At 34.5% G+C, this 24723-nt stretch overlaps 2 protein-coding genes, 1 long non-coding RNA gene and 1 pseudogene across 6 annotated transcripts; 1 reads left to right on the top strand and 3 right to left on the bottom strand.

The window, feature by feature from the left end:
- The first annotated feature begins 503 nt into the window (after positions 1 to 503).
- On the top strand, positions 504 to 5661 carry LOC129301926 (nucleoid-associated protein At4g30620, chloroplastic-like). The gene is made up of 7 exons (XM_054940557.1): positions 504 to 689; positions 2173 to 2324; positions 4726 to 4826; positions 4924 to 4963; positions 5053 to 5124; positions 5235 to 5291; positions 5397 to 5661. Exons 1-7 carry the CDS (start codon positions 542 to 544, stop codon positions 5463 to 5465), a joined length of 639 nt encoding a protein of 212 aa, XP_054796532.1. The 5' UTR covers positions 504 to 541; the 3' UTR covers positions 5466 to 5661.
- Positions 5605 to 6472, bottom strand: LOC129301927 (early nodulin-like protein 1; annotated as a pseudogene).
- Positions 6473 to 7749: 1277 nt separating this feature from the next.
- Positions 7750 to 12505, bottom strand: LOC129301925 (transmembrane 9 superfamily member 8). Its single transcript, XM_054940556.1, has 7 exons — positions 12278 to 12505; positions 10546 to 10710; positions 10345 to 10454; positions 10137 to 10242; positions 9942 to 10054; positions 9682 to 9835; positions 7750 to 9388 (listed from the first exon to the last, which is right to left on the bottom strand). Exons 1-7 carry the CDS (start codon positions 12395 to 12397, stop codon positions 8231 to 8233), a joined length of 1926 nt encoding a protein of 641 aa, XP_054796531.1. The 5' UTR covers positions 12398 to 12505; the 3' UTR covers positions 7750 to 8230.
- A 9100-nt stretch (positions 12506 to 21605) lies between these two features.
- LOC129303809 (uncharacterized) lies at positions 21606 to 24497 on the bottom strand. Of its 4 annotated transcripts, none has more exons than XR_008591541.1 (4): positions 24430 to 24497; positions 23801 to 23885; positions 23100 to 23539; positions 21606 to 22609 (listed from the first exon to the last, which is right to left on the bottom strand). It is a non-coding gene; the product is annotated as an uncharacterized LOC129303809 (long non-coding RNA). The 4 variants fall into 4 exon arrangements; XR_008591540.1 differs by lacking the exon at positions 24430 to 24497 and having other exon boundaries at positions 21606 to 21803; positions 22458 to 22609; positions 23801 to 24417; XR_008591539.1 differs by lacking the exon at positions 24430 to 24497 and having other exon boundaries at positions 23100 to 23582; positions 23801 to 24417.
- Positions 24498 to 24723: the final 226 nt, after the last annotated feature.

The raw sequence follows: 24723 nt of genomic DNA, 5'->3' as shown, positions 1-24723 counted from the left end.
TGTATTATGTGACTTGTTAAGTCATAATAAACTTAAAATATTTGACTTTTTAAAATTAAATAGTAATTTTATATTTATTTTTATATTTATATTATTATATACATATATAATTTTTTTAATTTAATTATTATATCATCAGTTTGACCATTGATCCAACCTAATTGAATCATGTAAACTATAAACTACTGACATTTTTGATATTCTGAAAACATTGGACTCTCACTAACTTTTGACCGCAAATCCTCCCCCTAACTTTTAACTTAATTTTAGCTTGTGCATGTATTAAAAAAGAGAATAAACTAAAATTTTCATAAATATTACTCCTACACAAATGTACATGCTATTTTTAAACAATAGAACTCGATTCATTTTTAAGCTATTTAGGACACAGTTCATTTAAAATAAGTGGGAAAAAACTTTGCGATCCTGTAAAAAATTTTATTTAGAAAAACATATCATAATTTCATCCAAAAATAAATTCCGAGTAACAGCCTCGACTACCCGTCAAAGAAGTGAACTTTACACTGCGGACTGGATCGGAATGACACCAACAAAAATAATTTCGGGGTGCCGTCATTACCATCTCCATTGCATTCAATTTAAGGCTACAAAAATGGCTGCCCCAGCATCTTTTGCATCACAGTTAACAAGCTGCCGCCCACTTAAGCTACCTGCAAATTCGCTCTTCTGTAAGCCCCCTACTCCCTACCTATTTTCTTCTTCGTGGTTCTGTTTTTTGATTATCAATTTTGCTCGGCGGCTACCTCCAAATCTTTTTTCTTGCCGTGTAGAATTTCTGTACTCATTTCTGAATCTGATGCTTTCTGGTCCTGAGTATGTTATTTTTGCTTCTCTGTTAAGTTTCATATACTGGGTTCAACATATTAATGACATATGCTTCTTATAAATGTGGAAACCTATGTGTGTAGCATTTGATGATTATTAACCGCGTCTCGTGAAAATTTATCAGAATGCATTAATTGCTCAGAGAAAGATTTTCATTATGTGCTAGCTCCCCTCCTCCCTGATGGGGATAACAATAGAAGCTATTTTAGGGGCTTTTGAGAAAAAATCATTCTATTAATTGGTGGTGGATATTGTCGATTCAGGCTTGGAAGGATTTAATTCCTTAATTGAAAAAAAATAAAATTAAAGGCACTGTTTTATTTGTTCCCACCAAAAGATTATTATTTTAGGAAATGTTGTTTTTGGTTGACTTTGTTTCGAATTGTGTTGAGTTAGCCCGGGCTTCCAAATGTGTTCCTAGCTCATCGGTTGTTTGTTTTCCTTCCTAATTCTGGTATTAGGATTAGGACATAGTTGTATTGTGATAAAAACAAGATTTTGGGGTTTGTCGTCAACTTGTACTAGAAGGCCCATCCGTAACTGAGGCTTTTTATGCTTGCTTATTGCTGTTCTCCTTTGCTGATGTTAGAAGTTTGTGCATCACCGATTTTCTTTTATGATTATCCTCATGGTCTACAACACTGTCAAATCCATCTGTCTTTATGGTTTGGTGGTCTTCTGCTATCACTAGTTCACTACTTTGATATCCAGGTTTCTTTCAAGTTGTGCATTTACTTGGTAGATTCCTTTACCATGTGATTTTAAACTTGTAAAACTCTTTCCTTCTGTAGTTACATGGGGGAAGTAGTAAGTAGTAACTATATCCTCTTGTTAATTTTTGTTCCCATCCACTTTTCATCCTTAATTTGGGCTCTAGGATGCTTAATCAGTTGTAGATAGTGAATATAAGATTTTTCCCCCCTAAAAAAAAAAACCTCTCTTTCTTAATTGATGTGGAACCATCCCCTGGGAAGTGTTAATGTTATGGTGGCCGAAAGATGAATGAATATTCAGAGTGAGTATCAGTAAAAGTGGGGACTAATATTAGATAGTCTTCTTTAGACTTTTTCTATGCTATTGTAGTGTTCTCTAAGGTTCAGACCCTGCTTTTCAGTCAGAGCATAATTCCTACCCGACCTGGTTTGCTCTCATTTTGCTTCTTCTTCCTTGTAACTCTGTGGAAGTTCTTAATCTTCAAGTTCATATTTTCTTTATTTTACTGTTTACCAATTAACATAGGAATTCTTTTGTTCATCCTTATCTTTTTCCTGTCTCATTTCCATGCATATAGATGATGGCATAATTATAATTTATTGCTTCATTTAGGTGAGGTAAACCCATATGCCAATCATCAAAGTTACTCATCTGTGTCACGGCCTAGAAAGAAGACTGGGAAGACCCTGCGATCTGTCCAAGTGTATGGCTTGTTTGGAGGGAACAAGGACAACAACAAAAAGGAGGATGATGCAGCCTCAAAGGTCAAGTTAACTACTTGTTGACCTTTCCATATCTTAAGTATTTTATCTCAGCCCCCCCCCCCCTAATGATCCAGTCTTGCTTAATTTTTTTCTTGTGCTTGGCATACAGATCATGCATATATTATTTCTATGACACAACTCTCTTAACCCAAAAGACACAGAAAAAGATGCGGTTAGAAGGCAAATTTGCCTTGGAAGTTTTTCGTCAAGTACAACTGATATCCTTGACTTTTGACTGGCACAATATTACCCCAGAAGTTCAAAAAATAGTGCAATTTTGCCTTATAGTACTGTTTGACTAACATTGACTGTTTGTTGAAAATTCTTACTGAGGTTAAAGAGCCATTTTGCCCTAGAAGTTTTTCTGAAGGAGCAATTAATATTCTAAACTTTCTATTTGTGTGATGTTTTAGGGTTATAAATGTTTAGATTAGAATAAAAATTTAACAAACCATTATTATTGTTAAAAATAGTCCACATCTCTGCATTTTGACAAAAGGTTTTACCTGAAGTTGCTTTGGTGTAAAATAAATTTTGCCCCAAGCACCCCACATACTTTCTTTTGGAGTTCAGACTTGCCCTTATTTTGCCAATGAGCAATTCTCAACTCCCATGAACTTAAATAAAACTTGTTTAGATTTGCCTATGAGCAAAATAGACATAAAGGTATTCAATATCATTCAACCTAAAATCTCTTGCTAATTTTGGGTTATAACAAGTTGTGTTGGATTCTTTTTTTGATTTGAAAGTTGATAACTCAAAAACATTGCACTAATTAAAAGTTTATGGTGCCAATTACTTTTGCAGACAAACTTCAAGGGCAAAATTGCCCTTTAGCACTCAAAATAATGTCAATATAAGTCAAACGTTATTGTAAGGTGACATTGCATCATTTTTGAAACTTCCAGGGTAACATTATACTAATCAAAAGTTAAAAATAGCAGTTGTACCTGGCGGAAAACTTCTAAAGCAAATTTGTCCTTTAATGCAAAAAAAATGTCTAGAATTGGTAGAGAAAGTGCAAATGGAAGTCACATATATAGTGAAAGTCAGCTGCAAAATAGTGTGCATGTGTTTGGTTTGGTGGTGTTCAAGTGACCACCCCAAAATAATGTCTTTCCCATTGCAATGCCTCTCCTATTCTTAAAAAAATGCAATTGATCCCTGATCTATCAGTCTCTTTACAAAATTTTAACTACAACAACATCATCCTTGTAATAAAAGATTTGATGATAAAGTTTTACGTTAGTTGTTAAGGCTTTGGCAAAACCCTCCCCTTTTATCCCGGCCTAGGAATGGTTGTGAAAATTTAGAAATTTGAGCTATTTCAAATTAATAAAATATCCTTAATTATTTTAAAAAAAATCCATTCTCTTCATCTTCTCTCACCAATCTATTCACCAATAACCTTTAAACTTTACTGTTCCCCACAGCCTTTGGCTTATTATAATTACTTAGACTTCTGCTCATCTTTCTCTTTTCCAAAGCATGAATTTGAAGTCAAAGGTGACAAGAGTGGCATCACTTGTGTTAAGCCAATAAATAACACTTGTCATGTTTTACTTTAAATTTAAAACAAAGCAACAGTGACTTGTATATGAACAGTTTATCTTGTTCTAGATTGAATTCCATCCCTCCATTGATCACTGTCAAGTCTAGCAAGTTTTGATAGTTTTATTATTTGATTATAAAGTTATAATACACGTTAGAATATTCTTGGGAGAAATGTTTGGTAAATCTATATAAACGTCCATATTTAACTGGTGGTGCTAATTGCTATGAGGATTGGTCCAATATATATTTTTCCCTTGCATGTACCTCTAGCGTTACCAGTTACTGTCTTTCGTCGCTTTTTTTTTTTTTTTTTTGTCCTCCTATAGCCCTTTGGAAGTATAAAAAGATGGGTGGGAATTGTGAGTAGTCACAATAAGCTTAAAAGCGTGTGAAATAGTGAGATTCAAAAGCCACCAATGAGGGAAGATAAAGATGAGTGTTAATTGAGTATTAAATGATAAGTACCATATTTTGGTGGTTTTATATGCTTAGATTTTATAAATTTAGAGATCTGGGGCTTATTGCATTCAGGTTCATGGATTAGGTTAGGTTCCCATTTTTTTAGATTAGGAAAGATATTGCAATTTGATGCAGTTTTTACTGGAAGTTATATTTTTAGTAGTTTTTTCCTTGATATTTGTTTCAATGAAATTCTACTTATTTTTTATTTTATTTAGTAGATTTTGTGATATCAAGCATCCCATGTGTAGAGGTTGTAAAAGGTGAAATAAGAAGTTCGTTAGCTGAGTCATGAAACTTAATTTAATTGTGCGAATCTAATGGAATTCTATTGATAAACTATGGAGCCTTGGATCATATATTGAATCAATGTTACCTGGATTTATAGTCAGGGATACTGGGTAATATGCAGAATCTATATGACACAGTTAAGAAAGCTCAAATGGTAGTTCAAGTTGAAGCAGTGCGTGTTCAAAAAGAACTTGCTGCGTAAGTTCTTATTTTTATTTGATGAAGCTTTTTATCGTATTTTCACTTCTATTTTGCATTGACTTCATGACGTTTTGTTTTCTCCTGTCCTTTTCAGAGCAGAATTCGACGGATATTGTGAAGATGAACTCATAAAGGTAATGATATATCTACTAGCAATGCCCTAAAGGCATTTCTTATAAGCGAAATTAGTGAAAGTAGTGAAAGCTGTTTGACATTTGTGCAGGCAACTCTTTCTGGCAACCAGCAGCCTGTTCGCATTGAGATTACAGAAGCGGCAATGGAACTAGGAGCTGAAGTACGTATTCAAACCTGCTTGGAAATTTTTTTATAGCATGATGTCGATGGACATTTCCAAAAAGTGCAAGTATTCCTAACAAGCTGAGTCTTCATTATTGTTATTTGCAGAAACTCTCTCTTCTGGTTACTGAAGCTTATAAAGATGCACATCAGAGAAGCGTCCAGGTGAGAGATCCGAATCCCGACTTTTTTTCCCCTTTTCATTTTGTAGATCTAAAAAGGGTGCGGGTTTTGAGTTTTGACTCAATTTGACCTTACTGATCTTTGCAGGCCATGAAGGAGAGGATGAGCAGTCTAGCCCAAAGCTTAGGAATGCCACAAGGACTTAACGATGGTTGAAGTGATATCTAGAGAGATTAATTCAATTTTGTGTTTCATTACTCCTCAAGTTTTTTTTATATGATTATTGACAACTCTATTTTCTGCGGTAATTTAACGGTGTCAAAGGTGAAGACGATCAAAGTTGTTTACACTCATGTAAGAATTCTCATCACTTGCATTGGAATATGAATAAAAAATATGAAAATTTTAAAAATTTAAAGTTTCACATACATGTATGAAAAAAAAAAAGGAATAATAAAGAATATGCTCCCCTCTGACGATCTCATGAGACATGGTAGAGATGTTCACATCAGAAGGCCCAAATGGTCAGTAATCCCAGAACTGCCATAAGGCCACCGCGTAAAGCTGAGGAAGTGCTTGTGGGAGCAACAGCTGGTCCTTCAAACTCCGTCGGAGCCGGAGCAGGTGCCGGAGAAATACCAGTGAACCTGCGCTTTGGAGTGATAACCACCACAATGAGCTTCTGGCCCTCCTCACAATGCCCCTGAGCCCCACTAATAAAGTAGAACGGCCCAGGACGGTCAAGCTTCACCTTGGTATTCCGTCATTGTGCTCTTTGATGGGATTGGAGGTGCTGCAGTTAGCATAATCTTCCCTCCTTACTTGCAAGACCGAGTCTTTCCCACCATCGTATTTCCAGACTGAGCAAGAGAGAGAATCAGTGATTACTTAATGGAGATTCTATGCAGAAAGCAGAAACCAAGGTATAATAATATAAGTAGTTACCGAGATAATCGCCGACTTGGAAACGAGACCGTTCGGCCCATTTGTTGAGGGAGTCTGATTCCGAGGATGGTGTCTTCCAGGCACCGGCCTTGCCTCCGACCAGGACTTCCTTAGCAGCAGAGAAGCCAAAGAGAAGGAATAGGAGGTAAATGGAAGGTGGGGCAGCTCTTGAGACACCAGCCATGGATTCTGATAAGAGAACAAAAAGGGAGCGGAGGAGGGTATTTCTTCTTCGTGTATCAACAACGGCAGGTATTACAAGGTTGCGTCAGGGGTTTGGCGTTGGGATTATTATACTAATGATAGGGGGACAAGAAAGTAGAAAACTAGCCGTTGAGACTTGAGAGGGAGAGGCAGAAGAAAAGCCTGGCGTGTGGGCCACAGTCTTCGGGGGTTATGTGCCTTCTTACTCCTTAGTCGTTACTGAACCAACGGTCTAAAGTGTTAAGAAGGCCAATGCCTGTTTGACTGTTTCGAACGTATTCTTCCTCGGGAGAAAAGGGGCAAAAAAAAAAAAGAAAAGAAAATAGCAACCACGTCTGGGTGACACATTAATCGTAGACGTGGCAAAGATTTCAAGACCCTCAACTCTCGCTCTCGTTACAAGGCAAAACGGCACGACAGAAGTGGGTGCTTTCCTGCAGCAAGGGCGCCACCGTGACTGTAGTCAGCTTACTTCTCACAGCCGCCGGAGGATACTCGGTTTTTTTTTTTTTAAATGCAGAGAGGATGCTCGGGCTAGTCATTTTTAGACGACTCGTAAAAACTTAAATGCTGTACAGTTTTTGAGTGGAAACTGAAATCAATCACTCCGAGAAAATAGATACAAAGTTTTTTTTTTTTTAAAATAAGGATCAAATTAAATCCAATCTTTCATCATTTGCCGCCTCCACCTCCACCCCACCCCACCCCCGTCGAGAAAGTTGTAATGCTGCAAATTTTGATGTCGTTCTGTTATTTAGGATGCTAACCGCATAATTAGTGTGCTGGCGTGAGGGTTAAATGTTAGTCTCAGAGTAATTATAATCATCCCAAAGCTCTACAAAATTCATAGATTGTCACCAAGTCATAAGTCTTTTAAATGTAAGTTTATTGGTAAAAAAAAAAAATGTAAGTTTGTTGGTACAACTATAAAAATACCCTTATTTTATTCCTTAGAAAAATTATAATTCATCAACCAGTGACTGGCAGTATCAGCTGGGTGCTCTCCATCAGCGGAGGCTGGCCAAGACTCCGGCGAACTGGAGTGGATAAGTTATATTTAAAAAAAAAATTAAGTATTTTTGCAATTGCATATACAAAATTATTTATATTCAAGGAACCTAAGAATTGAGATAGGTCAGGCCCTGATAAATTTTGAGATCTTACCTAAACTTCTTTTCTCATTAAGGGAAAAAGCAATTTATAAATTTCTTGGGACTTTAAAATAAAATTTAAAATAAGTTAGAATTACTGTACGGAATTTGACAGCACTTCTTCCTATCTTCCCTATCTTCTCCCGTGGAGAACTACGAAAAGGACACCACCTCAAAGGTGAATTGTGGGGCAATAAAAGTAATAAACGGGTCCAGCTCACTGGAATCCTAATCCAACCGCCGATTTTAGGTGAACAATAAGCTTGAATAGAGTTCAACTATTCGGTCAGTAGTTCATCTTAGGACTACAAAAAGAAGTCTCAGAATTGTAGGCATCAACCGACGAATCCGGGATGCATAAGGTTGACGAGATTATATCTGTCAGGATACACTTGATCATAGAACATCATCTTCTACGGAAATCTCGTGATTCTCCCAAGAATGACCGACAACACAAGCTGTACTTAACAAGAATCCTAAATTAAGAATTTTAGCTAGAAAATGAAAAGGGATTTAAAAAAAATACACGTGCCGTCCTCAATTCAAAATTGTATAGAAATAGGTTACATCCGAAACAAGATGGGACCCGAATTTCAAATCCTTGGTACCTGACAACCTTGCATAACATTGTTTTCATCCTTCTTCAAGTAAAGTATATTCAACCCGAACCAGCTGCTGTAACTAATCGATTTTCACCGAGGAGTAGATAAGCCTTGTGAACCAAAAGCACGCATAGAACCCGATGGTGCCGGTTAGCACGAAAAATGCGTAAGAAGCTATAAGCATGTAACCAAAGTACAACATGGCAGACACCATCTTTGTGATTTCAAGCTTGGTGAAGAAATAAAATGTGGCATAAAGGAAGAGGTAAAGTGCAGAAGATCCAGATGTGAGGTATGACCGCCACCACCACAGGTAATCCTCACTGCACAACTGGAAGTAGCAAAGCACAACGGTTATTTCTGCACAAGTGACGATGAGGATGATGAAGACCAAAAAGAGGAAACCGAAGATGTAGTAAAATTGATTCAACCAGATTGAGGTGAGAATAAAGAAAAGCTCGATGAAAACGGCTCCAAATGGAAGTATTCCTCCGATCAGAACTGAGAAGGCTGGGTTCATGTACCAAGCCTGCTCAGGAATCTGCCTTGGGATTTTGTTCGTCTTCACGGGACTCTCAATAGCAGGCTTCTTGAATCCAACATAACTACCCACAAAAACAAGTGGAACAGAGATCCCAAACCATAAAAAGATCAAAGCAAACATGGTACCGAAAGGCACAGCTCCAGATGATTTTTGACCCCATATGAGAGAGTTCAATACAAAGAAAATGGCAGAGACAGTTGCTGGGAACATAAGTGCAGTCCTGAGGGCAATTGTCTTCCACTCTGCTCCTTTGAACATTTTGTACAAGCGAGAAGAAGAGTAACCAGCAAAAAGCCCCATGAAGACCCAAAGCAAAAGCATAGCTGTCATCAATGCACCTCGGTTTGAAGGAGAGAGGAAACCAAGGATGGCAAACATCATTGTCACTAATAACATCCCGAAAAATTGAACACCGGTTCCAACATAGACACAGAGCAGATCCGAGTTGTTAGGGGGTCTAAACACATCGCCGTGGACAAGCTTCCAACCAGTCTCTTCTTGGGCTTCCTCTTGTGTCTCAAGCTCATTGTATTTTGATATGTCACGATAAAGTGTTCGAAGCATTATCATCGCCACCATGCCCGAGAGGAAGAGAACTATCATCAATGAGTTCACAATAGAGAACCAGTGAATTTGGTCATCAGTCATGAGCAGATAGGCGTCCCACCGCGAAGCCCACTTCACATCACTTGGCTAAAGGCAAGGATAAAAGTATAAGGTAAGAACAAGACGCAAGAAAACATCTTGTCCGGAAAGCAGTAACAACAATAATAGGTGGAGGATATAAGAGAAGAAAACTTGGTCATATCAGAGAAGTTACTGATGAGAAGACCCCAAAAAAAAAAAAAAAAAAAAAGCTAGAATAACACTGATAAATTTAGCCCGCAAAGGAAAACCAAAAGCTTTTCCCCAATCAAAGGCTTAACCTTGTATACTAAAGCTAGGCTCATGCAAGCAAGTTATCACCTCCTTCTCTTTAACCTCACCTGGAATTCAACATCGTATGTGAATATAATTTCCTTGTTCTCTTCGACCTCTTGAGGAGTGTTTGAGTTGACAACTGTGCGTTTAGTGTGAGGATCACAGGTTGTTAAACGGGTCTTTTTCTTGTCCCATTTTCCGTCAAACTCATGTTTAACACTGCACATCAACAGTCAGATTTAGAAAATCATCACATTACATGCCACAAAAGATGAACCACTTAGAAGGAATGAAAAAAAGAAAGGGCAGGGCTAGAAGGAGGGACCTGAATGGCTTAACCTCAAAACCAACTATTCTGGCAGATTCAGTCTGCGAATCCTTATGATACTTGACAGTAAATGCCAAATGGTTGTGGATGAAATACTTCTCCTCCTTGCTCTGCATGCAGAAAGAGTAAGCAAGAAAATAATTCAAATTCACGAGAGAAATTTTGCTTCAAATTTAAAGAAAGGAAATATACCCCAGTATATTGGCCTTTGAGCCCAACATGGAAACCAAGCTGATAAACAGTAGAATCCTGGTCCATTCGTTTTAGGGGAACAACCAGAGGAAGGTTGTCTAGGATCCTGTGAATCAATAGGCAGAACCATTACAAGAAAGAAACAACTTCCATGAAAGAATTCAAAATTGTAGTCACCCACGGACAAATATATATTGGCATGCCATACATGTTCACCCGATACTCATCATCAATCTTCTCTTTAAACTCCTTTGCAGTTTTACCATCAAGTTTCAGCTTACACAATATATTGCACATTTGTGGCTCACGCATTTTAAACTACAAAAAGTTACCGAGTCACTATCAGCAGATATCCTTAATACAATAAAACATGCCAGAATTAATTATTAGTCATAAATATAAGACTGACCACATAAAGAGAATTTTCAATCCGGTCACCACGTAGCACTTCCCCCAGATTTTCTGCACTATCCTGTATTTTCTCAGGGTGACAGTACGGAAGTGAATAATATGAGTAAGGAAGTTGAGTCTTTGTTGATGTTAATTTGTTAACTTTCACTTGCAATGTATCTCCCTGCACAAAGGGAAACATAAAAATTGTCCGTCACCCCGATATGAAATACACGCAGCTCATTAATTTGACCAGAGCACAAGCGCAAGGCAACAAGGCATACATCACGTTCACAGACAGTTTCACATTTTTTCGCATTTTACAACAAAAGATCCAACAGACATGGTCATTTTAATTTTAAATAAATAATGAAAAGTGAAAAATAACGGGACAGCAAGAGCATAAAGTTGGAGTAGCAGAGATGAGAATGTTACGATGGATGTGCGGACATACACGCAAAGATAAAATTCGAAATGAGCACGTAAGCGAAAAAGTGAGGGTAGCACCTATTGAGGAAAAAATGGTAGAAAATCGGTTGAGATGATTTGGGCATGTATAAAGAAGACCAAGGGAGGCACCAGTGAAAAGAGTGGAACATATAATTTTGAATCCGATTAAGAGGGATAGAGGAAGGCCTAAGAGAACACTCTTGAAAGTTGTTGAACGCAATCTCTTAATTAATAATATTCCTAAAAGCTTGATAAATGATAGAGCACAATGGCGTCTTGCAATTCATGTTGCCGACCCCACCTAGTGGGATAAAGGCTTGTTGTTGTTGTTGTTGTTGTAATGAAAAGTGAAAAATAAACCATGAAACTTTATTTTCGAAAATGCACAGCATAAGTATTGGACATTTGGCATGGCTTTCACCATTACCTGGGTACGCTGAAAGGCCCATAAATTGACTTAAAGAGGCAAGCATTAAGACTCCAAAAACGGAGTCTATCATACAATATCAGGTATATACCCGATGCTCATATCAGATGCAGTGTGACATTTTAATTTGTATATTTACTTGTTGAGTCATGGCCTTTGTAGCGTCTCAAATCTGTGTCATTATCAATACTTCTGAGGCAGTATGATTATTGCTTGCCACATGAGACAAAACTTGTAAACCTTGTATAGTTTCACACCAATTAGTGTCATTAAGTAAAAGTATTACCACAAAGCTAATTCATTTCTTCCGCAATGTTTCAATTTGCTGGCATCAAACTGATTCACATCTGCCCTGACTATTCAAAGATTCACTTTCTCTTAAGATAAAAATACAGAAAGAGCATGAGAAAATAGGTTGTAAGATCGGATATCTTTGTATTCCAAAAGTCTTTCAAGGACACATTTCTACACTCTTACAGCAAAAGCTCTAATCACTTGACTCCTCACCAAAAACCATGGAACGATATTTAGATCCAGTGGATCCTTGATACTTAAGATGATAATCTACAGAAAACAGTACTGTAATTTGCTAAATTGGCTGGGTAAATGCAGAATAAATATTGAAATCAGAATTTCAATCCCAACAAAGCATCAATACACAAAAAGAGAGCTCCACCAGCTCACTCTTGTTGTCCAGTGGAAGTCAGTCATAGAGACAGTCACCTAAGATAAACCTAGTATCACGTTCTCTCAAACACAGATCCCTTGTCTGTAGATTTTTACAACGGATCAAAAAGTTCGCAAGTAACTGGGTACAAATAAATAAGCGATTCAGAGACACAGTATGTGTATGTGAGAGAGAAATGAAGATAACCTGTTCAAAGTCCTGCGGAGCAACGCCGGGGAGGTAGAAACAGTGAGCCCCATGGATGAGAAGCAGAAGAATTGCAGAGAACATCAGCGTACGGGAGGCGAGAGATCTCAAAAACGCCATCGCGTTCGGGATCGGTAGAGAGGAGGGGCTAGATCTAAAGAGGGAGAAGGTGCCCTTTCAAATGGTTGTTGTCATGTCCGTTGTAGAGGAGAACTATAAGAACAACAACCAGGCGGAAAGACTAGTCGCAACTACAAAGAGCTATGGGAGATTTTCTCCAGTTACGATTGGGTGCGGTTACTACGCTCAGCGTATCCAATTGTGCCACGTAGTGCTTCCCGATGGATCTGACCGACTATGATTCCAATTTCCAATTTTCCAATCCCATGCTGCTTTTTTTTTTTTTTTTTTGATGTCATAAGTGCTTCCCCATTTGACTCACGGCAAGCATTTTGATGAAAATAAAATTAAAAATAAAATTGAAAAAATTTGAATTCAAAAATAAAATTTGATACGCTAGAAAATTCAAACGGAATTTTGGTGCCCAAAAATGTTAAAATACAATAATACACTCATAAAAAATAAATTAATAAATCAATTTATAAAAGGGAAATTGATCAAAAGAACCAAATTTGGTTTAGAGGATCAAATATACTTTAAGGATCAAGCTTAATTTTTTATTCATTTAACAATATTATCATTTGACCAAAATGCCCTTCTCTTTAAAAAAGAAATTTGAAAAAGAAAGCCACCCTTTCTTCCTCCTTCCTTCACACAATTCAAAAAACCACGAGAGTTGAGAGTGTTATGCAATGGTCAGCAGCAAGGGACGGATTCAACAACGGAACAATGGCGATCTAAGGTATGAGTGAGTTGTAAGTAACAAGTTTTGAAAAAGATAACCCCATTAGAGAACCAGACAATTGAAGAACAAGAAAGACGAGATGATGGTCGAGCAGCCATGACAGATGGCATCAATGAAGGAGCAATCGGCAATGTGAGTAAGGACTTGGTGGGACGAAGTTAAGAATGACTAAAAAGTAGTGTGCAACTTCTTGATTCTGTAACATCCCAATTTAAATTTTAATAGTTAATTTGGGTTAATAGAAATTTTAAAAAATATTTAGAGGTAAATAAATTAGTAGGAAATGATCATTAAATCTAACTTAGGATATAATTCTAAATTAAATTTTTAAAAAAAAAATTAATTAAAAAAATTATTATTAATTAATTAATTAAAAAATATTATTAAATTATTATTATAAAAAAAAAGGTATGCAAAAAAAAAAGAAGAGAAGAAGAAAAAGAGAATTGCTTTCGGCCGCCGCATCAATAGTAATATAAAATAATAAAAAAAAAGGAGAGAGAGAAAAGAAGAAATAATAATAAAAAAAAGATGTGAGACCCACTGAATTTTTATAAAAACTCACCCGTTTCCTTTCATTTCTTCAATTCTTTTCCTGCGCGCGAGCTGAGGCGGAGAGAAGTGAGTCGCCCGTGTGAAATATCTAAATTTTTAAGGTAAGAGTTTTTAATAGGATATTTAGGGTGTGATTTTAAGCTTTTCAAGACTAAGTAAGTGTTCTAAAAATTTTTCTTAGTCATCCTTCTTCTTTGATTTCTGAGTTTGTAGTGGTAGAAAATTTAAGATCTGGAAGAGGGATGAATTTATGTTGAATAAATATGGTTTTTGAGGTTGTCAGTAGTATAATAAATGTTCTAGAGTATAAATTTATTGATGATCTTTGAATTTGTAGCTTATGGATCAAATTCTAAACTAGATCTGAAAATATATGTTGATTTATTGAGGTTTAGATGATTATTTGGGATGAGAAATGAATTATTATGGTTATAGGATTATGATTCTAAGCTAGAGACTCAATTTTCAATTTTTGAGTATTTTAGGTACGAATTTATGAAATAAAAAGAAAATTTTGATAATAGAAATTAGTTTAGAAGTTGATTTTAGATTATTAATGTTTATTGATAATTAAAAGAGGAGTTAAAAATTTTACTTAATAGTATTAACTATAGATTTGTATTAAGATTGAGATTAGGAATTATGTTATATTTTTAATTCTATTATTAGAATTATTTTATTAGTTTCAAAAATTGAAACTAATATTTATAAATAATATGTTATTTGTAGATTGCATTACTGGTGAAGATTGTGGTGAGAGAGAAATTTTAAGGAATAATTTATTGAAAAAGCCACAAGGTAACCATGCTTTTAATTTGTGATTAGTGTTACTTCATGTTAATTGGGTGATTATTGAGAAAATTATGAATTTTGTAATATTGTATAATTGTGTAATATTATTATGAATTTGTTTAATTATTGTGGGAGGTGTTGGGAGACTTGCTATTATTGTTGTATTTATGTGCCACGTGGTACGCCCCTATTGGAGCTCAATAGGTGGCTTGTAAGGGCTCGGGCTAATCTACCTTTGGCTGGGTAATTTAACACCGAGTGAGGGCTACAGCTCGAGGTTAATGGAGGGATATAAGAATGGTTGTTTGTGTGTATTGTAATATTTCATATATTTGTTGGAATTATATTACTTTTAATTCTCACTTAGTAAGCACACACTTAACTGTTTGTATACACTATCATAAATTGGCTTTGGTTACTAGGACTTTTGAGTCTCATTATGTGGTTAACAATTTTTAGGAGAAGAGTCACGAGTGACACGTGGAGGAGTCCCAGAGGCTTAGTGGTATAGATCCACTGTCTCTTTTGGGTATTTAATTTATGATTTATAATGTGTTATATTGCCAATATTAGGGCTTTTTGTTTATTGTTAATTATATGAATATATAAATGTAATCATGCCTTTCAAACTATTTCTATTTTTGGTACAATTTGGATGACTGTAATTTTAATATTTGGTTTACTTTAGATTGGTTAAAATGGCATGATTATAAGGCCAAATAACTGGCTTGTGTTGAAAATTGACTAAATTGCTTATTTTACTTGTTGGGAGTATAAGGATGGACAAATGTGATTTAGTTTACTTGTTGGGAGTATAAGGATGGACAAATGTGATTTAGCCTAATGGCATGTGGGAGGTAAAAATTTATCTAAAATGTTATAGTGTGTGAGTTGAAGCCAATTATAAAATATTTTATATTAAAATTATTGATATAAAAATGTGTTGGGTGGCTATAACCCAACTATGGTTGAGTTAAATTATTTAAAAAAAAAATTTGGTGTGTTACAGATTCTCTCAAAGTCAAATATTCTTCATATTTCACCTTTCCTTTAGTAGCTCTGTTATCTTTATTTATTATTCCTTTTCTTTCCTTGAGCAGCTCCTAAATCAAATGTTCTCCATATTGCAATGCATGTGCTCTTTAAAAATGAGGCATTGCATCTAATTTGCAAGGGGTTGGGTGACTCTGTTATCTCTATTTATAAGTTTTAAGTGTTTAGTAGTATATTAGTATCTCATATTTTTAGCTTTTGAAAATGCTATTACTTTCATGTGTGGGGTTATAACAATTAGTTGTGTTAAAACTTGGGGTATTAAGAATTGGTTTTAGCTTCTTTCTTGCACCCTGTTTCATTGATTAATGTTGTTTCAAATTACCAGGTTTTCATTTGATATACAACATGTTATCTTCCCAAACTTTAGCAATATTCTTTCAAAAGTAGGAAGAAATCTGTTTGTTAAAACTCAAGGTTGATATATCCTAGAACTTGTATTTCCTTTCAGTATACTTACCCATAATAGGTAGGCTTGTTTGGTTGATGTAATTTTTTCTACTTGATAAGACTAATACCTTGATGATCATTTAAATAGCCTTAAATGAATTTTCAGATAAGTTTTTCTATTGCAGTATTGCAAGTGGAAAGGAGCGCAGTGCTTTGCATGGTGTAGAATGGAATCGTGCTGAAAACGACCTTAGCCAAGGTAATATGACTTGCTAAAGAGAGAGATTGGCTTTTCCAACTTGCTAATTTCATCTGGATTCTCTCTAAAATGTAGTTATATGTTCTAGTTGTCACCCTACCATTGATGAGGGGAACTTCAAGGTATCTTTCAATGGAGTCAATATATTGGAGACCTAGTTCGGAAAAGACCATATTGGTAACAACTAAGGGGACGTTCTTGGAGAAATAAATATAGGTCTTCAACTGACTTACTTTTTGACCATAAGACAAGAATAAATTATTGAGGGTCCACTAGATAATTTTAATTTGTTCATGAGAAGTGTCTCTAAATAGGATTAAATCATCTATAAAAAATAGGTATGAAAGAGTAACTCTATGGCGACCCGGTTTGATAATGTGTCAAATGCCTCTATTTACCTCTATATGAATAGCTTGAGAAAGTCTCTCCATACAAAAGACAAAAATGTATTGTAATGACACAATTAACCCGCTAATTAAATCATACTACTATGGTGATTGAAGCTAATGCCTTAGGTTAGCCATTACCACGGCAGAAAAAGGCTTAACCATGGTTATAAGAAATAAGAAAAAATGAAAACTCTTTCAAAATGAGATCCCAATTAAAATCAATTTCCAAAAAAACCATTTAGCTTAAAATAATAAATCAGAGTAATTAAATGAACAGAATTATAAGGGAACTCGTTAATAGGGGTACTCAAAAATACAGAGGCAAAACAATAAATTCACATAATTTAAGCTTTCTACCACAGTTGAACTCCCAAACTAATAAGGCAAGCATATTCACCTTGAAAGTCAACACAACATTCTCCACAAATTCAATATATCATCAACCTCAAGATCACATAAATATTAATTGCAATATTTTCTAGTCACATCACAAGTCTAAAGGCTTAGTGATGGACCCCATGGCATGGATGATGTTAATGACAATGAAGTTTAAGGATGGTAATCATAAGCATGGTGGCATGAAAAGGGCCCAAGGTAAGGAGCAAGGAGTTTAATACTTTCAATCCAACGTGCCTAAAGACCTTTTACAACATATTAGAGGTCCAATGACAAGAGCCCAAACAAAAACCATAAAGCAAGACTTGTTTAGTCTTGTACAAGAAGTCCAAGAGCTTGGAGAGCATGGGAACACTCCTCTCAAGTCTAAAGGAGAGTATCTATATGTGTATAATGTGCTTAAGATCTAAATCCATAAAGAGTTAAACCCAAGAGATGCAAACCTTAGCCCAATGCAAGGAAGACTACAAGTTGAGCCCTCTTGCAAGTAAGAAGGCATGAAATCCTAGTGAAGAAGTCAAGAGTAGCGTAATTTTAAATCCTTGATGATCCCTTAATTATCTCCTAAATTATTTCCTATTTTAATAATCCTTTGACTTGACTCTCTTCTTAAGGAGAAAGACTAGTCTTAGTTTTCTATTTTGAATCTAGTTAAAGATTAGGACTAATTATATCATTAATTTATAAGTTTTGTAATCCCATAATTTTAGGATCACATCTCCTAAATTATATGGCTAAATATTTTCTCATTATTTTATATTATTTCTCCTTTTAGTATTAAAAAATTAGGGTTTTAATTTTAAAAAATAGTCTTCTCTATGAGCCTATATAAATTAGGCATGCTTCCTCTTGTAAATAGAAGAGAAGTTGAATGAAATTATTCATTTTAGAGTTTATAAGTCTTGTGAGCCTCAGTGCTTTGTGGTGGCATCCCATGTGAGAAACAAACGTGATTAAGAGTGTGATCAACTTTTGTGGTATTTTTGAATGTTGAGGTTCCTGAAGACAAGTTCTCTAGAGGATCTTATTTTCGATCATCATCTCATTATTTATTTCCTTTCTTTCTTTATTTTCATCATAAATTTCATTCCTTTCTTTTTATTCTTGTGTTTCTATTATATTTTAGGATTTTGTCTCTAAATTAGCATGATTTTGCTTCCACGTCCCCTATCACTTAGGTTAAACATTTTGGCTAGACCCACAATATTCAATAATATCTCAAATATAATTTCTCATAGTAAAATTCATAAGCCACAACACAAGGTATCATGAGCTTGGTCTATCAAACTAGCTAGACAGTTAACAAAGCAATCACAAAATCAATAACAATTACAATTTTAACATAATCTTAAATGCATAGTATATCCTTAAGTTAGCAATACATAAATGTAAGGTTGTTGCCTCCAATTCTTTACCTTTATTTACCTATAAAATGTTAAACACAAGGTGAGATAAATATTTCAATAATCAAAAAATCATAATTTCTAACGTATATAAGCACAAGCATTTAAGGAATTGTAAAGATGGAAATTTACAATCACATATCATAGTAACATATTTAAATATGCATGATCAATTAACTTTTCCCCTTATCTCATCTATATATCTTATGACCAAGTCTATTGGCTACAATTCATAACAAGACCTATTTATGTGACCAAACTAGCTCAAGCTCCCTGATATTATAAGGGTAACTAAGCCAAAGGTCACTGCTTCCCTAACTTACACCATAAACTCCCCTACTAATCCAATTCTCGTGGAATGTCATATTTATTACAGGTAACTAGCCACAATCCCGTGCGTTGCATAGATAGGAAAATTTAATAAGATATAAATGATAGTGTAGTTAAAAAAAAATAACCATAATGTGTGGCACCTAATTAGAAAGAAAATGACATCTAACTTAACAATAGTTACTATATGTAAAAAATGCTTTGATAAGGAAGTCAAGCATTTGTTAACAAAGTTCACTGTATATGTAGCTCAAAAATAAAGTTAGAAAAAATCAAGCATTTGTAGTTTTGCATAGTAGAAATGAAATGTCAACCTAAAATTTTGAAGTTGAAATGATTTAGTTCATTAAGTTTGATAGAGAAGGAAACAAAGATTGAGAAGCTTACAATCGTTATGCTATCCATTATCCCAATTATAAAGGGATAAACTATGCAAAAATAAATTATCTTTTTTTAAATTAAATTATCTACTTATTTTGAATTAATCTACTAATTCTCGTGATATTATGTGATATATATATAAATATATATATATATATATATTAATTTAAGTAAGGATAATATAGTTTTCAAAATTATAACCATAATCTGTGGCATGTGGTCAAGAAGGAAATGAAATATTGCTTAACAAAAGCTATTGCATTTAGCAAAAAATGTTTAATAAAGATGCCATTCTTCACTATATAATCAACTCAAAAATAGCGTTCACAAAAAAAACACCATGTATTTGTATTCTGGAGGTTCTGGAAAAAATTGAAAAGTTGGAGGTTTTGGAAGATTTTTTGTGCATTATATTAGTAGTATTTGACATCTAAATTAACAAAATTAAATTAAATATCTAATTATTAATATATATTTCAGATAGTTTGATCGTAATATTCTACAAGCATAATGCACAATATAATGATGTAGTTCTTTAAGGTAGGGAGAGAAGGAAACATAAATTAAGAACGTAAACAATTGTTATTCTATCCATTGTTGCAATTATAAAGGGATAAATTATGCAAAAAAAATTAAATTATTTATTTATTCTAAATTGATCTACTGACTCTTATGACATTGATATATATATAGTAATAGTGTTAACATATTTTTTATATTAAGTTTATATTATATAAATATTAGTAAATAACACATGCATGGAAACTTTTTTATATTATTAATATTAATATATGGAAAGGGGGAAAACATGGGGATGGAAGAAGCAGAGGCCAAGAAGGAGGACGTGGGAGCTATGGGTGGAAGAAGGAAAGGTTTGCAAGATAAGCGTGCCCCTTTTTTCAGATATTAGAGTAACATATATTCTTTCTATTATTTTATTCAATGTTAAAGACATTATTTTACCCAAAAAAATGAAAAATATGATTTTATTCAATGTTAAAAACATGATAATATCATTATTTTTTCTTTTTTGTAAACCTTTATAGAGGCGTTGAGCTACTACTCTCTCAAAGACTTTGATTGATAGAATAATGATCTTGCGCACTACTAATTAGAAATCAAAGGAATAACGCCCTTTTCTAAAGCTTAAATGAGAAGCAGGTGGTTAAGAACCAATAAACAATGATTTTGTCTCCTTTTTAATTTATGTTCTAGGTTTTCTCCATCCACTTACAAATTATCCTCTAGAAGGTGCACACATGAGACTTTGATTTGATTTGTTTAATTAATATTTTAGATTGAACAAAATGATGAATAAAGGAGTACATATGATGGTAGCCTGCTCTTTGCTGTTGGTGGTCACGTCTTACCTAGCCTAGGTGAGGATATTAAATGAGAAATTGTGAATTGATGGTGGAGGATTGAAGAGCCAATGGGTCATCACATTGCATTATGGCAAGTTGTGAAGATACATTGGGCAAATGGTATAACAGGATATTTACTTTAAATTTATTGTCCCAAAACTTGACTTCCTTACCATAATGTTATAGCTATTTAGAATACATACTGGAATTGTAAAAGGTCCTGCCACATTGATTTGGGAGCATGTTTTTCTTTCTTGACATAGAAAGGTTTTAGCATTTAACGTTTAGGATACTTAAGATTACCATTTTATTTAGGAATGACAAATAAATATGTAGTCAATAATAATGCATTTTCATCATCTCCTTCATAATTAACTCACATAAAGATACTTCCATGATAATATTCTTACTTTGGTTGTACTAATGTTGAATAACAAATCCCTAAATAATGACTAGTCTAGATCGATGGAAGTAGGCTAATCTTTCCCATTCAAGTCCAAAAAGATCTGAGCTCTTTATATAAGATAATCTAAACCTGCCTACAATTGATGGACACAATGAAACATACTGACAGTATAAGGAACACCATATTATGATTTATAAAACTCAACTATTTTAATAAAAGCAGGAAACCATATATCAACTACAAATGTTTTTTCTCTTCATCTTTAACTCCTTTGAAGCTTAAAAGATGAAAGGAACATTGTAAATCAATTAAAAATAAGCAAGATCGAGATACAAGAGACTTGGTTGCAGAATGCTCCTTGAACCTAAAAACTTTGAAACTAATAGCCATGCCTCATCATATTTGTAGGTGGGGGTGGGGGGAGCCTTTATCAATGCATTGAGTTGTTATAGGTGTAATCATGATTGTGTCTAAGATTTATGCATACTAGACCAAGACCATCAATTTTAAATTCCTATAGCAGGTGATAGAAAACTAAAAGGGTACTCTTAAAATGATCTACCCTTTAAATCCCTGCAATTGGCTAAGTAGGCTATAGGATGAATTATTTCAAAATAACTTTAGAGCAGCCTTTCAGTGGATTATATTCAAGCAAGAGAACTCAAATAATTTAACAAACTCTAAACTCTTAACTTCTTACTCTTTGCATATATCCAATCATTCTATAAATTTGATGTTGGAAAAATAAGGAAACTTTTGAGTGATATTAAATGTGAAAATAAATACAATTGATACACCATAACATTACAATTCTTGGCCAAAAGTATTAAAAGTGCAATAGCAACATAGTAGCTACTCTAGTCTTAAGTCAAGAAAAGAAACGATGATAAGTGGAAGCAAACTTCCATGCATAATGCTCAAGGTGTACTTCCATGTCTTCATCCTAAGAAATATGTCAGTGGAAGTAACATACATAGTAACGGTTTTTTAGGAAACAAAAGAAAAATACCACTGTGCAACAAAAGAAAAATGTCAAGATAAGCTTTATAATCCTATAGAACATTATGGTACTGTCTCTAATAGATGTTCATCATTTAAGATGTCTCATCCAGAGCTTTTTTGCTTTTTTCTGCATATATGGCTGCTGGAGCATTTCTTGATTTAGGGAAGATTTGGCCCAAAAAAAAACCAAAGGAAAAATTTTAGGTGACGTGAAAAATAATTTTAAAAAATATCAGAGTCCTTATTTCTATGTCCTTGAAACTATTTTGATTTTTAAGGTCTTAAGTTGTATTAATTAGTTAGCCATGGTCATTTTTCCTTTATATACACACATACACATCAAGAAAATAATTTTCAGTTCAGCACAAAAAAATTTCCCACATTTTCTTCCAGAGTTTTAGTCCAAAATGGCTTAATAACTGTTAAGGAATGCAAGGAGACAATATTTAAGATAAATTAAAATGCATAATATCCTTAAATCTAATAAGAGGTTACTTAAATAGAAATGTATAAGCCTATTCAAAAAGATGCAATAATATATTGTCTCAATTCATAATAGAGATAAGGTAAAGAAAAGCATTGAAAAATATCGCACCTATGATTACACCATAGTAAGATATCAGTGGATTCATGCATATTGGACCAAGATCATCGCACTTATGATTACGCCATAGTGCATGTTGGCATATGGCTCCTCACGATGGTCAAAGTCTCCCATAATACTATGCCAAAGGAGAACACATCAACCTACAAATCAAAAGGATTCCCAGCAATCAATAGCTACAAGCACCATAAAAGTGAAGAAAACCAAAGACAAAGGATAGAAATAGGAAGATAAACTGAAGAAATCATTTGTTGGATGATCATATAAAAGAGATGAAAATTTACAGCATATATGCAAAAGATTTTCATACTTCTATTAAGCTTTAAAGTATTTGTTTGAAGCCACGGTGGAAGAATAAAAATGAAATAGGACATTTTATCAAATAAATGACATGGGACAAAGTGCTGACTTAAGTTAAAATGCTTGACCAGATAGAATAAAATAGGAATTTCACCATAAGGATTCTAAAAACCAGACTAAGCAAAGAATGAATTTGAAATAGTTAAGACTTGAGAGATGGACAGAATTCCAAAATCTAGAGGTAGAGCCATAAACAGTTGAATTATATGCATCCCTACTCTTTGTAGTACTATTGCAGAAAAGCATCCCAAGAGATGTGACTTAGTATTTCACCTTTTGTAAGACTTCATGGTTACTTCCATTCAGCAGCTCGGGAGCCATCCATGGTATAGGAATACTAAACATTTGAAAAGGCATCTTTAACTCTTCAACATTTGAAATCCACGCTCTAGCTCCGCTTTTTTTCCCACATAACAGCTACCACACAAATAAAAGGAAGACTGAGGAAGAAGAAATAAGGTAAATAATTGATGAATAAGCACAAAAAGTTAAAAGAGAAAGAAAAACAAAATATAAGAAGCCTTAAAGCGTGTTCTTGCTCCATGTGTGTGTTAATTTGCTTGTTATTCTTCTTCATCTCTGGTGTGCTTTTTGTTCTGTAGGGACTTAATGCTTTAAACATAATGAGCATCACCAATCTCATCTTCATTTGCTCTAGGTCATCATTGTCGAGCTCAATTATTCCTTCTGCATCGCGAAGCTCATGGAGAGGACTGGTGATAATGATGAAGAAACATAACACAAAAGATCATGGGTCTGTTCTCCATGAGCAAGGAATCAATTAAAATATTAAGAGGCTATTGATAAAGCAAAGAAATCAAAGTCAAAGAATGGAAATGCATAGAACACACACATTGAGAGAACAACAAAATATTAATGAGCTGAGAAAGTTCAAATCAACAAAAAAGCCAAATACGAAAAATACGATTTAAAAAAGAAAACATATCACTTGAAAAGGAGAGGCAAAATCTTACATGCTAATGGTGGTCATGCTTTTCTCCTCCTTTCAGTCTGTTCATTTCCTCCGATTTGTTCCCCTTTTCTAACTCTCTTGTATTGCTGATAAAGAAGAACCAAGTAAAAAATTTCATCATCGAGGTTCTCTCTATTTTGTCCATATCATCAAATTGATTGGACCCAAACCAATAAACAATCTATTATAGATCTTCGGTGTTGAGGGTGGTCACTTATAAAAGTAAAGAAATGTATCTATAAAAAAGAAAGGAAAGTTTAGTAAGAAATCATATCAAGGCGGAGGCATTGAGAGGATAGGAACAGCCATGGCTGCCGAGGTTGAGTGACCATGGCGGTGGCCTTCATTGATGGAAGAGGAAGGTGAGACCTGTGCACTCATCGAAGGCAACGAAGAGGACAGATTAGTGTGAAGTACTCAGGAGAGGCATTCAAATGAGAGGATCAGAGCAATGAAGCAGTTGCACGATAGATTAAAGGCAAGGCAATGTCGAGGGTTTTCTTCAAGCTTTTATTTGAGCACAATACTATCTAGTTTGAGAGGATAGTAGTCGAGCATTTATCCTTGCATTTTCCTTGGAAGGGATAAAATGAAGGTAGGTCAGTGAGATGAGTAGAAATGTACACGAACCTCGATGATAGACGCAGAGCTCGATGTTGCCATTTTATTTTTTAAAAAAAGAATTTAAAAAGATTGTGGGAGTTTTGAAATTTAAAAGAAGAAAGAGGAGGGAGTTTTTTTAAATTTTCACACAGCCCAATGTAGGCATGGCTAAATAGCTTGAAGCCGGTACTGTAGATAATGCCAATTATTGTTCACAGGGCCATTTAAGTGAATGTGTGTTTGGAGCCATATTGTCAGAGTGACTTGCCTGGATTAAATTTATTTGTTGGATTGATACATATCTGCTTCTAAAGCAAGTAT

This window comes from Prosopis cineraria, unplaced genomic scaffold (assembly GCF_029017545.1).
Source record: "Prosopis cineraria cultivar Desert tree isolate PC_DT_omini unplaced genomic scaffold, ASM2901754v1 PC2, whole genome shotgun sequence".
Lineage (NCBI taxonomy): Eukaryota > Viridiplantae > Streptophyta > Magnoliopsida > Fabales > Fabaceae > Prosopis > Prosopis cineraria.
This window is presented reverse-complemented; position numbering and strand designations above follow the sequence as displayed.

Bases quoted from the DNA above. Each gene is read 5' to 3' on its own strand.
- LOC129301926 (XM_054940557.1), top strand. From the start codon at position 542: ATGACACCAACAAAAATAATTTCGGGGTGCCGTCATTACCATCTCCAT. The intron at 4,827-4,923 runs GTAAGTTCTTAT...TGTCCTTTTCAG, and splicing joins GTTCAAAAAGAACTTGCTGC to AGCAGAATTCGACGGATATT. The intron at 5,292-5,396 runs GTGAGAGATCCG...TGATCTTTGCAG, and splicing joins CACATCAGAGAAGCGTCCAG to GCCATGAAGGAGAGGATGAG.
- LOC129301925 (XM_054940556.1), bottom strand. From the start codon at position 12,397: ATGGCGTTTTTGAGATCTCTCGCCTCCCGTACGCTGATGTTCTCTGCA. The intron at 10,711-12,277 runs GTTATCTTCATT...CCCTTTGTGCAG, and splicing joins CTCCGCAGGACTTTGAACAG to GGAGATACATTGCAAGTGAA. The intron at 9,836-9,941 runs GTCCCTCCTTCT...GTTGATGTGCAG, and splicing joins TTTGAGGTTAAGCCATTCAG to TGTTAAACATGAGTTTGACG.